Source organism: Podarcis filfolensis (assembly GCF_964270895.1).
Source record: "Podarcis filfolensis genome assembly, chromosome: 2".
Classification (NCBI taxonomy): domain Eukaryota; kingdom Metazoa; phylum Chordata; class Lepidosauria; order Squamata; family Lacertidae; genus Podarcis; species Podarcis filfolensis.
The window spans coordinates 17,273,238-17,289,751 of NC_139605.1; the positions used below are offsets into that span (position 1 = coordinate 17,273,238).

At 48.2% G+C, this 16,514-nt stretch overlaps 1 protein-coding gene and 1 long non-coding RNA gene across 2 annotated transcripts; one reads left to right on the plus strand and one right to left on the minus strand.

Annotated features, from left to right (window-relative positions):
* The first annotated feature begins 2,089 nt into the window (after positions 1-2,089).
* LOC310757520 lies at positions 2,090-6,316 on the plus strand. The gene is made up of 2 exons (XR_014545291.1): positions 2,090-3,140; positions 3,548-6,316. It is a non-coding gene; the product is annotated as an uncharacterized lncRNA (long non-coding RNA).
* Positions 4,756-16,025, minus strand: PPP1R11 (protein phosphatase 1 regulatory inhibitor subunit 11). Its single transcript, XM_083602620.1, has 3 exons — positions 15,719-16,025; positions 11,667-11,775; positions 4,756-7,961 (listed from the first exon to the last, which is right to left on the minus strand). The coding sequence occupies exons 1-3, from the start codon at positions 15,782-15,784 to the stop codon at positions 7,741-7,743; spliced, it is 396 nt and encodes a 131-aa protein (XP_083458746.1). The 5' UTR covers positions 15,785-16,025; the 3' UTR covers positions 4,756-7,740.
* Between the last annotated feature and the right edge of the window lie 489 nt (positions 16,026-16,514).

A 16,514-nucleotide genomic window follows, 5' to 3' on the forward strand; every position in this document is an offset into this window, starting at 1 on the left:
CACGACAGTCAGAAGGGGAACGGTCTCCCTCAGGAGGTTGTGGACTCTCCTTCCTTGAAGGTTTTAAAGCAGAGGTTGTGTGGCCGCCTGTCCCTGGTGTTTTAGCTGAGATTCCTGCATTGCAGGGGGTTATGATTCTAAGTGTAAGGGACAGTTCTGGTGTGGGAGTGAGAGACCTTTAGCCCTCCAGATGTTGCTGAACTACAATTCCCTTCAGCCCCAGCAAGCATGATGCCCTCCAAATGTCGGTGGCCAATATCTCCCATCATCCCTGTCTACCGGCAACAGAGGCCATCTTCTGAAGCAGGGATGAGAACGCTGCGGGCCTGCTGGACCACAACTCCCATCATTCCTGACCACTGACAATGTTGGCTGGGGCAGATGAGAGTTGGAGTCCGAGCACCATTGGTTCCCATTCCTGATCAGTAGGCCACTTCATGCCTCCTGCTATGCCCCGCGGAGGACCTTAAGGTCCACAAATGACAACATTTTGGAGACCCCAGGTCGCAAGGTGGTTAGATTGGTCTCAACTAGGGCCAGGGCCTTTTCAGTACTGGCTCCGACCTGGTGGAACGCTCTGTCACAAAAGATTAGGGCCCTGCGGGACTTGACATCTTTCCGCAGGGCCTGCAAGACAGAGCTGTTCCGCCTGGCCTTTGGTTTGGACTCAGTCTGACCCTTATGCTGCCCTCCCCTTATGGTCTTGATCTATCAGCTACTTTTAAAATGAAGCTGCATTTTTAATTGCATTTTAACCAGTATTTTAAATTGGTCCCCCCCCCATTATGTTTTTACTGTGATTTTATTGGTGTTAGCCGCCCTGTGCCCAGCTCTGGCCGGGGAGGGTGGGGTATAAATAAATAATAATAATAATAATAATAATAATAATTATTATTATTATTATTATTATTATTATTATTATTATTATTATTCTAGCTGCTGGTGGAAGGGGGACCTCTCTAGCTAGAGAAGCAGCTTGTCAAAAACAAAGTCCCACCAACCTAAGACACTTATTTTTCTACGAACCAGTTGCCTCTTCCCTCCCCCAAACACACCCCCTTTGCATCCTAAAATGGTAACATTCTAGGAAAAGCTTAAGCATTTTGTGGAATGTATAAACTTGCCCGGAGATTAGCGAAGGCAGAGCCTCCCTCCTCATCCCTGTTGGATATGGGAAACCATGTGACATCTCTCAGCTCCTGTACTAAAAATACATTTCCCGTCCAAATATGATGCATCGCTCCAAGCCCCTTCAGGCCAGCTCTTGCCAAGCTAATTAAACATCCTTCTCTTGTCAGAACTGTTGAAAACCCAGCCTTGGATTTGTCCCAGAGGCTGGGGGGCCCCATTCACAAACCCCACCTGGATTCTTCCTATATTAGCGCAGCCTCCTGCCTTGGCATGTCCACAGCAGGGGGAGGAAAAACTACAGGTGTTGTTGGGGATACAGCCAGGTTTGGAGCCAAGCAAGGTTATACCTTTTAACGGATGCTTGTTTTCAGAGTGCATAAGAATAATTTGTGTGTACTGAGGAATGATTTCTAAAAACTAGGGTTCCCTCTTCCCCATCCTGCCCCAAAGCCTCCGGTGCCTTTTCATGATGGCACTGCATGCATAATTTTGACAGGTAAAACTGTAACACACACCCTGCATTAGCAGGGCAGGTAAAGATTTCTCGGCCTTTTGGTCACACACTTCAGGAGTGAGTCGATTTCAGGCTTGTTGAATCTACTTTGTTTTTTTAAAATCAGGACTAGGGCAGGGGGATATATCAATACATCATCCAAAACTGGTCTGAAGTGTAAATTGTGGTATCGGTTTCATAATTTTTGACCTGGCAATATGTTATGAATCATGATGTGTGTTAGGGCTGAGAGATGTCTGGCTTTCAACACTGTGATATATCATCAGCTAAATATCACGATATACCAATATATCACAATGTCTGCAATAAGGATGTAACTACATAGAGGTCGAGACAGAAGGAATTGTGAGAGAAGTGACGACTGGCTTCACGGTTTTTCCCACATCACCATTTTTTACTTAGTACCCCCACACATTGTGATTCTATAATAATAATAATAATAATAATAATAATAATAATAATAATAATTTTATTTATACCCCACCCATCTGGCAGTGTTTCCTCATCCACTCTGGGTGGCTTACAGCATACCTAAAAACATGATAAAAGTATCAAGCATTAAAAACCTCCCGCTACAGGGCTGCCTTCAGGTGTCTTCTAAAAGTTGTGTGATTCTTTAACTCCTTGACATTTGAAGTGAGGGCGTTCCACATATATATAGCCATGTTGAATATTATGAAACTGTTACCACAATATGGACTTCAAACCTATTTCTGACCATGTATTGATATCTTGCCCAGCACTTGTGTGTGTGTGCTTGCACTATGCAAAAATCACCATGCAGGAAAATCCCTGAAGCCAGCCAATGCCTTTACATAGTTACATCCTTATTTCAGACATCATGATATAGCAGTATATCACGATGTTTAGCTGGTGATATATCACAGTGTTGAAAACCAGATGTTGCCCAGCCCAAATTCAGGACCGTAAGATTTAAAGCAGTCAAGTTGGAAGGAGCATACTGTTAGAATCAGAGGGTGCCTGTCAGCAACTCATCCTGAGCCTAGGAATTTATTCTCAGCGCCAGAATTGAACTGTGCTCACAGTCTTTCCCCATAAAGTCCACTCCCAGCTGACTTTCTTCATTTGAGCAGCCCAATTCAGGTGTGTGGGGGGGGGGAGAGAGTAGTTTTGTTCTCACTGTTGCTAAACAATTGGAAATCAGAAACTCTTGCAGATCTGTAGAAAATCACCAGAGATTACTGATGGATCCCAATCTACTTTCTGCCCATCCATGATGTCGTTAATTGGGCCTGTTAATTGGGGATAGGGGAGAGAATGAGAAAATGCAACTCATCTACAATGGGAGATCTGGCAGACAGCATGAATGGAAAACGGACAGGCAAGCTTGTTTACCCAAGCTTTTTGCAGCACACAAGCCTATCAGGAAAGGAAATGGATGGGACAGAAGGCTTGCTTCTCTCCTTTTTACTGCCTCTCCCACTTTTTAATGTTCTTGCTCCTATTCTCTTTACCAGCAGCCTAGCACACATATGTAGATACTGAAAGAATGCTGGGCATGTGTTTTAACGCAGCCTACTTATGGTGCTGGAGGAGACTCTTGAGAGTCCCATGGACTGCAAGAAGATCAAACCTATCCATTCTTAAGGAAATCAGCCCCTAGTGCTCACTGGAAGGACAGATCGTGAAGCTGAGGCTCCAATACTTTGGCCACCTCATGAGAAGACTCCCTGGAAAAGACCCTGATGTTGGGAAAGATGGAGGGCACAAGGAGAAGGGGACGTCAGAGGACAAGATGGTTGGACAGTGTTCTCGAAGCTACAAACATGAGTCTGACCAAACTGCGGGAGGCAGTGAAAGACAGGAGTGCCTGGCGTGCTCTGGTCCATGGGGTCACGAAGAGTCGGACACGACTAAACGACTAAACAACAACTTTTAAAGCAGATATAACCACACTTTCTTCTGAATGAAACTTCCCTTTCCTGGTTTGTACAGCTGCTGGGGAATATATGACGTGGAAGCAGGGCATTCCTTAGAAACAACCGTAATTTTAAACCATGTTTCTAGCCCTTATGACATACTTGGAATTGGGTGTGCCTATCAGAAGCCAGAGGCGCTGTTTGAAATATGACTAGCCAAGTGTTTATGCAAAATGGTAACTGCAGAATAAATGATGCAAAATATGGGAACCAGCCATATTTGACCTTGGTGTAGAATTTCTAGGGTCCCCCAGCCTAAGTGCAGGATATGCACAGATCTGTTCATAAACCACCCACCCCCAGACCGGGGAATAAAAGGGTGTCCTTCAAGATCTTTTCCCCAAAAGCCTTCTGCAATTGCTTTGGTGTAAAGATCTCAAACTGCTTTATTATGGTGAGCAAGAGCAAGTCCATATCGCATCTTTACCAGCCCTGCCACTTCAGATCTTTTAATCGCAAGCCTAGGTCTTTCCTCATGCAAGACCTGAGCTCTTTTACGGAGCTACAGCTTTTATGTTTGTGGGCGGGCGCACTGTTGTCCCTCCTAAATCAAATGCAGTAAGAAAGACTAGGAAGGTCTCGTATATATCCCAGAAGGTACTCTTGCATCGCCTTAGGAGATGCGTGTTTTAGACCCATGTGACAAGTTGGCTACTATCCAGCCATGTTTGGAGGCATGTAGATGGAAACTGCAGAATTCCCTTTTGCTCAGATCTTGCTTGTGGGCTTCCCCTGCCACTTTGGGTAAAGGAGGCTGGACTTGACAGACCATTGGGCCTGATCCAGCATGGTTCTTCTCAGGTTCTTGTTTTAACAAACCACCACTGAAGGAAGCTAAAGGATTAGCATGGCCTAATAAAACAGAAGCAGGTACTTTAAACACCTTTACCTGCCCTCTAGCGGTCAGTTCATTTAACAGCATTGCCTCATTCGTGATTTGAAGTTTTATTCTTTGAGCTCATTTCCTCTGTGGAACTCAAGAGAGCACACATATAGTTCCCAGCACTGTGAACCATACAAGTGGTTCAGATTAAATAAATTTGGTTTTCCGTGCAGAAAACAACACCACCAGAACTGTTACAGCGTATGCCTTCAAACCATAACACAGGCTGCCCGTTTCACTGTGAATTTATATAATGCAGCTTGCAAAATGAAAAGGCACCTGTCAGATACGTGAGATCTAGTTTTAATTTTAAAAAATAAAATAAAAGCATGTTCCTAGTCCTCTGTGTTGCAGAAATAAGCTTTAAAAGTGAACACATTGGCTGCTGAGGCTGGAGAGGGTGGTAAGAAGAATTACAAGTGGCTAGAGGCTGAAGGATATTATTCAGTTTCCTCTCTTCTCACCCTCTCTGTCTGCCAGTTGTCCATATGGCCCATTGCTTGTTACCGTGCTAGGAACTCCCCCCCCCCCAGCATGCTGGAGGCAGCAAGGTCTCGACTAGTCCCTCAGTGCATCTGCTAAACAGCAACTGTGTTTAAACGAACCAGAATTTAATTGGTGTATCAAATAATCACAACAGTTGGGTAATGTATGCCATTTGTAATGAGCTTGACAAAATTTGGCATTTGGGGTTGCAATACATTTGAGATGGGTACGTATCTTATAAGCTGGTTGAGCAGCACAGGACTTAGGGCTACTGGAGTGACCAAGGAAGCAAAGATTTCTGTCCAAACCTGCAGGCATTTCTGTTTTAAACTCCAGAGGCACCTTCCTAAGGTGTTGCATCTAATTTTCTTCCTAGGGCAAGGCAGGAGAGAAAGCAGCTTCGCTAAGGAGCATTTTGGCCCCCCTTTTCTTTTTTTGCTGGTAAATGGGGATGCTTATTATTTGTAGAGCAACTACGTGCGGCTACAAGCTCAGCGGTCCCACTTGCTCAGCCTCCCACCTTGTGGCCAATAGGCACTTCCAAGGCCAACAGAGGAAGTGCCCAAGATGGACCAGCTAAACATGTCACATTTCCTTCGTCCAAACAAGACAGGCCAATAATAACACCAGTCATGACTCGCCTATGAAGTTCTTCACCCTGTTTGTGTACAGAAATCTGTGGCTTACCCTAGCGTAGTTGCTCCAAAACTGTGTTCAACTTATTGGGGGAATGTAGGACCCCAAGTTATGAAATCCTCAAGCCCCACACCCCCGACTTTCCCTTGATTTGGGCCAAATTCTGCCTGCTAAGGAGGACTATCACAAAAGAAGGTGGTTAGGCCCACTTTACCCATCAGGCAATCTGAACACCGTGCTACGGGAATGAAAGCGTGCTGCACAAAAGAAATTCATCAAGAGGCTTCCCTGAACCCAAAGCACTTGCTGAGAGAGGAGGTGGCGACAGCGGCAGCCCATCGCATCTCCCATCTCCTGCTCTGCAATGTGTTCTTGCTCAAAAGAGTGACTGATGCAGAAATGGATGGGGTAAGCTTTGAGAGCAACCGTGCACCACTTGCGTTCACTCCCTGACAGAGAATCTTTTCAGATCAGAGTGTGACGTGTGCCTCCAAGTTTTAATTCAGACAGGCCTATGCCTCAGCCATTGGAAGCTGGAGAAACACTGCTGATAAGGAGTTCTCAAAACCAGGCAGAGGTCCCCTAACTTGCTTGAAACCTTGTGGGAAACGCTTTGCCATGTGGTTCTCTGGGGTAGCGTGACTTTTCATTAGAAGCAAGCCGACACTGGCGCACAGGGGCCAGAGAGGGTGCGAGGCTGTACAAAACAGAGAACTGAAAAATTCAGCCCAGGACTTTTTCCCTGAAACCGCGGACAGGGAGAGTGACAGAGTGATCTGTGAGTCATGCAAGGGAAGGTGCCCCTGTCCCACATGGCAATGCCAGGATCCCTTTGCGGTCATGTGAGATTTCAGGAGGGGAGGGGGGAGTTCGTTTAGTATGATCCTGCAGCCAAAGGATGGAAAGTCAACAGAAGGCTGGTATTCTTCGCACAAGGTCATGAAGTCCACCTTCTGCTGACGTTCCACTTCACCGTGAAAGCTGATCAGGATCTGTTTTATTCGATCGTGGACCTTCTCCAAACGAGGACCAACCTTGCTCCCTGGGCAGATGCCAGAGTCTACCATAGCACATAATTCTCAGCCGCCTTCCACATCCACAACGCCTCTTCCCCAACTCCAGCACCAGTTTCTAAACCCCCACCCACCACCTCACGAGTTAGGTGCACCCACCCTGATTTCCTTCCTTTTCTCCCCAGCCCCACTTAAAAGAAAATATATCACAGCCTTCCATAACATAATGAAAAAGAAGCATTGTTGGGTTTTGTTTCATTTTTTTTAAAAAAAAGGAACCGTGGAAGGGAAGGGTGCCCTCTTAGAAAGACACAACTGAAGACAACCAATCACAGTTGTTGTAGCAGTGCGGAGGAGGAACCGAGGGCTCCTGGAAAAGTTTAGGACGGTGGGGAAACCCCACAGCTGCACCCTTGAGGCAGCTGTGTGTCAGAAGCAGAGGCCCTGCAGCGGTGGGGAGGCAAAGAGTGGGGTACGGGGGGGAGAAGAGAAGTGGGGGGGGGCAATCAGGGATCAGAGAGGGCAGGGTGAGAGTGAGAGAGAATGAACATCATTGAGGGTCAGAACTGGGCTGATTAGGGAAGGAAATTGCTGGGGAAGGACAAGGGGAGGAGGTGTACAAGCAGAAAACGGAGGGGTACTCAAAGCCGGGAACAGGGAGCGAGAGGGCATGCATGTCCGACAGGAGCTCGGGCACAGCTCCATCGCTGCCCTTTTCTGAAGCAGCACCCGTTTCCCATCTTGTTTATCACTGATGCAAATATTTAATGAAGAAGCATGGGGGGCAGAAATTCAGCCAAGAAACCCAGCGGGCGCTCTCTCTCTCTCTCTACATTCCACATTGGGTGGAGTGAGGATGGGTGTCACCAGACGGACTCACCAGCCACGGATGGACAGATAGACAACAGTAGCAGCTCTGGCACAAGGCAGGTGGGGAGCTGGATGCAGGTGCCCTCCCCTCCCCTCCCTCCCCCTCCCCTGGGACCGAGGCAGCACCAGCGCCGGCACAAGACGGACGGGTAGCTGATTGTGTGGGCCCTCCCCTCCCTCCCCCTTGCCCCTGAGTTGGGGCAGCGTCAGTCCCTGTTTAGGGCGGAAGCTGGGGCTCCCCTCTCCCGCCCCGTGGCAGGGAGGGGTTCAGTGCTGCATCGCCCCGGCGTGGTTCTGGTCAGGTGGCTCCGACTTCTGGGGGCTGCTCTCCGACGGGCTGGGGTCTCCCGCTTTGCCCCTTCCCTTCCCGTGCTGGCCTTTCTTGTGGCCCCGGATGCAGTGGGCGTTGCCGCAACCTTCGTCGTCCTCGTCTTCGCTCTCTGTGGAGCTCTCGCCAAACGCCCGTGGCTTCTCGTAGATGCAGCAGCCTGCGTCGGGTGGGAGGGGAGGGAAAGCAGGCAAGTGAGGGACGGAGAGCGTTCAGAAGGGAGATGGTGAGAGATGTCAAGGTAAGGAAGATGGGAGAGGGAGGGAGGGAGGGAGGGAGGGAGGTTTAAGAATATGGGTCATCATCCAGTGTGTGGAGGATCATGATGTGGAAAGAAGGATGGGATTGAAGAAGAGACAGGGTGGAAAAATGGGATGGAGGAGAATCATTAAGCAGGAGGGAAAAGAATATGTAGGAGGAGAGGAAAAAGAAGAGGTGCATCATGATGGAAGGAAGGAAACAGCAATTACAGGGTAGTAGAGCATTAGAGAGAAGAGCGTAAAGGGAAGGGCACAAGGAGGGAAGGAAAAGAGGGGCAGAGGAAGAAGGGAGAGAGAATCAGACAACAGCCTGCCAATGATCAATATCCTTTGGGAGCAAAGGAGCAAACCCTCTCATCTACCAGTAATTCACACACATGGACTTCTTTCAGACAGCCTCAGAAGATTTATCTCCTGTGCAATGTCGGCTGCAGGTGTTGAACCTGCGTTGTCAGAGTGAGCAATTCAACTCTCTCTCTCTCAGGTGTGGAGAAAGCAGAGGCCAAAAGGATGAGAAAACCTCCTGTCATGCTTCTCCACTCCTCGCATGTGAAGACAGAGGAAGGAAGGATTCTCTCCTAGCATAAGGCCTACTGCAGCCGGAGGTATCCCCCCAGGAAGGAAGGCTATAGCTGAGTCAAGCAGCCTGAAAGCTTTCTACCTCCACCTTCACCTCTTCCTTATAAAATCTGTTAAGCTGTGTCCAGCAACATTCCTTGCAGTGACGGAAGACTCTCTGACCCAGCGGAGGCTCCCATCAGGTGAATGGGAAAGGGAGGCCATTGTTAGTGATCCCCACTTCTGCTGCCTTCAGCAACCTCCCATGCTGTGCTGAAGGATCCCCAAACCATCTGGAGCAGATTTTGGGGAGTACTAGAGGGGGGATGAGGAAAGAGGAGGAACCAGCAAAAATGGTCTCCATCCCCATTCTGTTGACTGAAACTGGATCAAAGTGGCACATCCCTTACACCCGTGCAAAGGAGAGCACTGGATTCGGCCCACAGCTGACACTGAAGCATAAGAATGGCAAGATCAAGAACAAATGCCCAGTACCATACACACACAAACACACTTTTTCTCCACCTGTCTGTATTACCCCTCACTTCTCAGTCCATATGCTGGTTCCTTCCCGCTAACACTTCATTATATTGTCGTTTCATGCACTCTTGAGTGTATAATGTTTGCACCTAATGACTGCAGACAGCTTGTGCCCTGGAAAATCTCGCAGGTACTGCGATGCAGTTTTATTCTCCATGGTCTCCTCCTGCCACCACGCTCTGTTCCAATCAATCCAGGCACTGCTAAGGTAGCAATTCTTCCCCCTTATCCCTTTGCAGCTATCACTTGACGTGCTCCCTTCAAGCATCTAGATACAGTAGTACCTTGGGTTACATACGCTTCAGGTTACATACGCTTCAGGTTACAGACTTCGCTAACCCAGAAATAGTATCTCAGGTTAAGAACTTTGCTTCAGGATGAGAATAGAAATCGTGCTCCGGCAGCAGCAGGAGGCCCCATTAGCTAAAGTGGTGCTTCAGGTTAAGAACAGCTTCAGGTTATGAACGGACCTCCTGAATGAATTAAGTACGTACCCAGAGGTACCACTGTAGAAGTGCTGAGCCTCTGGGATTCCTGCTGGCAACTGGCTGCCAACCACAGCAGGAACATCTCTGTCCAGCATGGCATAAGTAGCCTTTGGTCTCCAATGTCTGTCATGGGAAGGTAAGAGGAGCCCTGCTCCGATGGAACAAAGGCCCCTGTAGCCTGGCATCCTGTTCTCAAAGTGGCCACCCACGTGCCTATTGCTGAGTCATATTCAATAAGCATATTATTAGAAGACGGCAATCAGCCATTTTCAGGGGATGCTGGCTAATGTGGGATGAGATTATAGTGGCTGGGCCAGGATACAAAATCACACAGGAGTTTACCTGCAAGTAAACATACCAGGGATTTTAAATCTCATCTGCACTAGTCTACAGGCCTCCTCACACATAAGTCACAACTGATACTGCCATTCCAATACACCAGACCAGGGATGACAAACTGTGGTCTTCTCATGGTCCATGCAGCCCCCAGACAGTAGTGTCAGGGCCAGAAGGGTGCCTTGCCAATCAAAAGCAACCCCTCGTGAGTAGACAGGTGCTATAGTAGAGCTGGTGCATCTAGCAGAAAGGGCTTCGCAGACTTGGCGGCAAATACAAACATCTATGCATATACATGTCAGTGCATTGAGATATGGAATATTTTGCTTCTTAAAGCTTTTGCTTCCCTTTTCCAGTAGGAAAACCTTTATACACCTTGATTAAAATTAGGGAGAGCTGCCAGTGGATATGGGGTGGAAAGAGAGCTGGAATAAAGTGAGGGAGGGAATAAAGTTGCCCCAGCCTCAGATCTTGCCTAGAACCACCATCCCTGTGCAAAACTGCTCCCAAACATCAGCAGACAAATACCCCCCCCCCATACAAAGCATTTCTACTAAGCATTTCTTGCTATAAAGTTGAGAGCTAATAGCGAAGCTGAGAGTGATGGACTGGGACCGAGGAAATCTGGGCTCAGATCAGAACTTGGCCATGAATCTTTGTCTCAGGCCAATTACCGTCTCTCAGCCTAACCTACCTCACAAAGTTGTTTGTAAGGATAAAAGAATTAAATGGGTGTGGCCAGGTTTTAGAAGGAGGGGGGGAGAAGAGAGGAACCATATACACTGTCCCAGATGCTTTGGGAAAGTACAGAATAAAAATGGAACAACAATCATAAAATGGTGGCTAAACTAGCCAAATACAGTGGCACCTCAGGTTAAGTACTTAATTCATTCCGGAGGTGTGTTCTTAACCTGAAACTGTTCTTAACCTGAAGCACCACTTTAGCTAATGGGGCCTCCAGCTGCCGTCGTGCCGCCAGAGCACAATTTCTGTTCTCATCCTGAAGCAAAGTTCTTAACCTGAGGTAATATTTTTGGGTTAGCAGAGTCTGTAACTTGAAGCGTATGTAACCCAAGGTACCACTGTACATCCCTAAAGCTATGACTCCTCAACAGGTGATCCACAAACGACATCTGGCTTGCTGAGCCTATTGGATTGGGAGCACTGGGCACCCAGCTTCCCGGCTGTTCCAGGCTACTAAGTTTACGTGCCACACTGTGCTGCTGTGCACACCCAAGGACATAAGAAAAGATGGCAGCTGGGGGACAAGTGCTGGTGAATGCTGGGAACAAAAGGCAGCATGACAGGAACTTGGCTAGCAGACTCCGTGATCTCACCACAGAACCAGGGAGATGGGTTCATGGGGGGGCGGACCCTCTGGGGATACAATGATAATACAGTGGTACCTCTAGTTACGAACTTAATTTGTTCTAGAGGTCCATTCTTAACCTGAAACTGTTCTTAACTAAAGGCGTGCTTTCGCTAATGGGGCCTCTTGCTGCCACTGCCACGATTTCTGTTCTCATCCTGGGGCAAAGTTCTCAACTCGAGGTAACTCTTCCAGGTTAGCGGAGTGTGTAACCTGAAGCGTTTGTAACCTGAGGCGTTTGTAACTCGAGGTACCACTGTATAGTGAGGAGTCGGTCTCTCAACGTAGCCGAGATAGGTGGAAGCGTGGCTCACATTTGGAAGATCTGCGTCCCAAGTGCTCGTTGTCCACCGTGTCACTTGACCATTCCACTTTCTTGGCTGGTTTCCGTTTCCTCAGTTTGATGGTGAGGCTGCGATTCTCCTGTGAACGTAATGGTGAGAAACAGGGAGAAGATTGTCTCATGCGTAACAGAAAATGGTATGCCAATTCCCCCATTCAATACACGAGTACTTGACTGTCAAAAACTCGAGTCCTCCAGGAACACTTTCCGCATCAGCATGTCTGCCTAGGAACTCTTTGCCTCTGCCAATAGTAAATCCATGTACAATTGCAGAGGATTCTGAAGTCTTAGCGGCTCCTCCTCCTCCTCTCATCAAACCAATATGACAATATCCTCATGTCACAGGCCTTCCCACAGAAATAAGAAAAAGGCCTGCAGAGGCGTCCTCTCTGCCTGTGCAGACTGTTTCCATCCATTTTAAATATCCCCTGGGGCAGAAATGGGAGACTGCCCAAAGAAATCAATTGAGAAACCCAAGATTTAACTGCAGCTGTAAGTAATATGATCTCAGGTTCTAGGGATCAGATTTGCATTTTCTTTGCACCACCGTAAAAAGCACCAGCCAGCCAGCAATTTAACATGCAGCAGTACAGTACTGTAAAGCAACACATTACTTTTCAGTATATTTATATGTAACCATTTTCAAAAGCACAGCCATGCCAGTCCGTTGTAGCAAAAGCAATAGTCTTGCAGCACCCTGAAGACCAGTAGTAAGATTTGCCATGAAACCAGTGAAAGGCAAGGGCAACTACTGACACTTTGCTGTAAAGGAAATGCCAGTCAGATCTGCAGAACCCATTTATAATCCCCAACTACTTTCAAAATCAGCCATTATTCTGAATTTTGAAAATGTTAGGAATGCTCCCTATCTTAATTTGTGTCTCATGCTGCATATCATCTGCATATATCAAGTTTAGTGCTTTTATTAAGGGGTGATAAAGGATGAATCAATTACTTTTACAGTATTAGCAAATCCACTGTACTGTGTCTTTGCTGCCATCTTTTGGAGGGGCAGCAAGAAGTAAAGAAACACACAAACGTCCAATCACAGGTAAGCTAAAATCCTGGATTTCTTCACTGATTCCTATGGGCAGCTCTCACTTCTGCTCCGGTGAGAAGGAAAAAGAACTTGCACCAAACCCATAAACTGGTTCTGCATTTTTGTTCCATTTTTACAAGCCTGTGAAATTTCCCGATAGAGGTAGGTAGAGTAGGCTGAAACAGACATTGTAGTGGCTGCACTCACATTGTTGTGAGGCATGATGGCACCATAGTATAGAGTGGATGGAGCTTGTCAGGAAAAAGAGAGAGAGAGCTACTACTTCTTGAACTAGGCAGATGGCAGAAGACTGGACGAAGGAGGTCACCAGCTAAGCAATTATGGGCTTGCAATAAATATTCCATCAACAGCTGGGAATATTTTAGAAACAATGGGAAGGAAGACCACAATGCCACACAGGATCTACACATAGTGGAACATGCAATTGTTTATCAACCTGCTTGTTTTGTGCTGAAATTTAAAATGTGTTTTATTTAATCCCTCTGAACCTTCCTTGCTTTCCATTCCCACTCCTTAGGTTGCCAGTTTCCCTTCTACAGCTGGTTTGTTTTCCAAAATCTGTGAAAAGTGACTCTGATACCCAGCAGATTCAGTGGGCTTTGCATTGCGGCCCACTTAGCTCTTGTAAACTGTTCCATAGAATCAAAGCTGGAGCAAACCTTGCAGGCAGTCCAGCCCAACCCCTTGCTTAATACAGAATATACAGAGCTGTTTAGTTTCTGAGATAGAGAGCACCCATCACGACATAGACAATTGGCTCCACTGCTGAACTGCTCTCCTATTGTTTCTCCTAACGTTTAATGAAAATCTGTAACAAAACCATTAGATCTAGCTCTGCCGTCTGGGGAATCAGAGAACAAGCCTTTGACATCTTCTGTGTGACAGCCCTTCAGGTACTTGGAAGAATGCTACCATGCTTTCCCAACTCCCAGTCTTTCAGTACTGCTAACTATCCATGCTGCCTTCCTCTGAACCAAGCTGTCACAGTGCTTACAACCAAGTAGCTATAAAAGCACTTTTGATTCTTTCTTACTGTAGCTGGAACACAGGAAGCTGCCATATAGAATCATAGAATCATAGAGTTGGAAGAGACCATAAGGGCCAAGCAGGAAACACCATCAGAGCACTCCTGACATATGGTTGTCAAGCCTCTGCTTAAAGACCTCCAAAGAAGGAGACTCCACCACACTCCTTGGCAGCAAATTCCACTGTCGAACAGCTCTTACTGTCAGGAAGTTCTTCCTAATGTTTAGGTGGAATCTTCTTTCTTGTAGTTTGGAACCATTGCTCCGTGTCCGCTTCTCTGGAGCAGCAGAAAACAACCTTTCTCCCTCCTCTATGTGACATCCTTTTATATATTTGAACATGGCTATCATATCACCCCTTAACCTCCTCTTCTCCAGGCTAAACATGCCCAGCTCCCTTAGCCGTTCCTCATAAGGCATCATTTCCAGGCCTTTGACCATTTTGGTTGCCCTCCTTTGGACACGTTCCAGTTTGTCAGTGTCCTTCTTGAACTGTGGTGCCCAGAACTGGACACAGTACTCCAGGTGAGGTCTGACCAGAGCAGAATACAGTGGCACTATTACTTCCCTTGATCTAGATGCTATACTCCTATTGATGCAGCCCAGAATTGCATTGGCTTTTTTAGCTGCCGCGTCACACTGTTGGCTCATGTCAAGTTTGTGGTCAACCAAGACTCCTAGATCCTTTTCACATGTACTGCTCTCAAGCCAGGTGTCACCCATCTTGTATTTGTGCCTCTCATTTTTTTTGCCCAAGTGCAATACTTTACATTTCTCCCTGTTAAAATTCATCTTGTTTCATGAGTCAGACCATTACGAGTCCAGCTCAGACAGGGTTATTACTCCAGTCCTATCTGGACATGCCAGGGATTGAATCTGGGACCTTCTGCATACAAAGCAAATGCTCTACCACTGAGCTACAGCCTGTCCCCACTTATCCACTTAAGCGCCTTCCGCTTATCCATTTGCTGTTGCCTTTGCAGCCTAAATCACTTTGCTTATTAACTGCACTGGATGCTGCTGCCATTGCAAACGCACAGGAGATGGGTCAAGCAAGGCTGATGGGAATGAGAAAACAACTGATAATGGTGGCGGACCCGGAGACCTGAGTGGTTTGGCAATCGATTATTTTCTATGTGGCCCATCATGAAAAACAACCGTGCAATACTGGGTTAAGTTGTGCAGGCTCTCTCTCCAGCTCACAAAACCTTGACTGTGACACCCAGCAACTGGTATTCAAATGCATTACAGCGGAAGACACGGCCATCACGACAGCTGCCAAAGGCTTCACTTCTGCAAAAAGCAGGCTGGCTGACTCACACAAGCCTGCAGCAGCGGCATCCATCCTTTTTGCACAGGAGAGTCGGCATGGTGCAGTAGTTTATGAGCGTTAAAACTAGGAGCATGTGGGCTCAAATCCCCACTCTGACCAAAGCTCATGGCCTCCCAGCCGTACTTGACTTGACAGGGCTGGCTGTGAGGATAGAATGGGTGCAGGGAGCTCCTTGAGGCAGGAAGAAATAAGCGCAGGGTGCGGATCCATATATATATATATATGAGCCCTGTTGCATGGTCAGACCAGAGGTCCAGCGTCCTGCTTCCCACAAGAGAAAACGATAAAAGGGAAATCGCAAAGCCTGTGGATGCCCCACCCTCGCACGCTCAAAGGAGCATCCCACCTCTGGCCATGACGAACGCCCACAGATGCACCTGACTCCCTCCGTGAGTCTGCCTCACCCCCCTTCCAGAGGCATTCGCGGTTGCTACGGCAACCGAGGGGGACCCGGACCCAGACACCGGGGGCGCTGCTCCTCCTCCTCCCCCCCCAACTCCATCACCGCGGTTGCCATGGCGCCGAACGCAGTCCCCGGCCCGGCCCGGCCCGCCCGCTCCCCACCCCCCTTCGCCCCGGCCGCTCCCTCGGCTCCCCGTCCTCACCGGCTCCGTCACCTCCGTCTCGGTGACCGTCGAAGAAGCTCCCACGGCGGTCGTGGACTCCGCCATGGCGCGGCTGCCTGCGGCCCTGTCCGCCGTGGCGCCAGTTGCAGGGGGGACGGGGATTCGGAGGGGCCCGGAGACAAAGCTCGCCCGGAGCTTTCGCAGCCTCGGGGGAAACCTGCCGGCAGCTGTTCGGACGCGCCGCAGCTCCTCTCCCTCTTTCGTTCTTTCCCTTCCTCCACCTACTCCTCCTCCTGCAGGTGCAGCAGCCTCTCCCTCAGCCGACTTCCGGCCCCGCCACTTCCTACTTCCGCTCAGGAGTCCGTCGCGTTAAGCGGTCCCCCAGCTGGGCCCCAGAGTCATTTCCGCCGTATGCGGCAGGAGGAGGAACATAACAAAAAAAAACCAACAGATGGCACCGGCGCGCGCGTAGTGAAAGGAGGCTCGCGTTGTTTGAGAGAGGCTTGCCCTTTGCTCAGTAAAGTGTGCTTGCGCTTGTGCGGTCGCAGAAGTCGCTCGGCATTGGCTCCCCGCTTTTGCCAGGCATTATTTTTAATACTTTGTGGGAGCCGCCCAGAGTGGCTGGGAAAACCCAGCCAAATGGGCGGGGAATAAATATACTATTTACAACTCTGAAAATGATGCTTATATTATATTATTATAGACCAACGTCTATGCTGGCTCGGCCATGTCCACAGAATGGAAGATGGCACGATCCCCAAGGATGTGCTCCACGAGGAGCTAGCTTCGGGCACCAGGCCCATCGGCAGACCAACTCTGCGCTACAGATATGTCT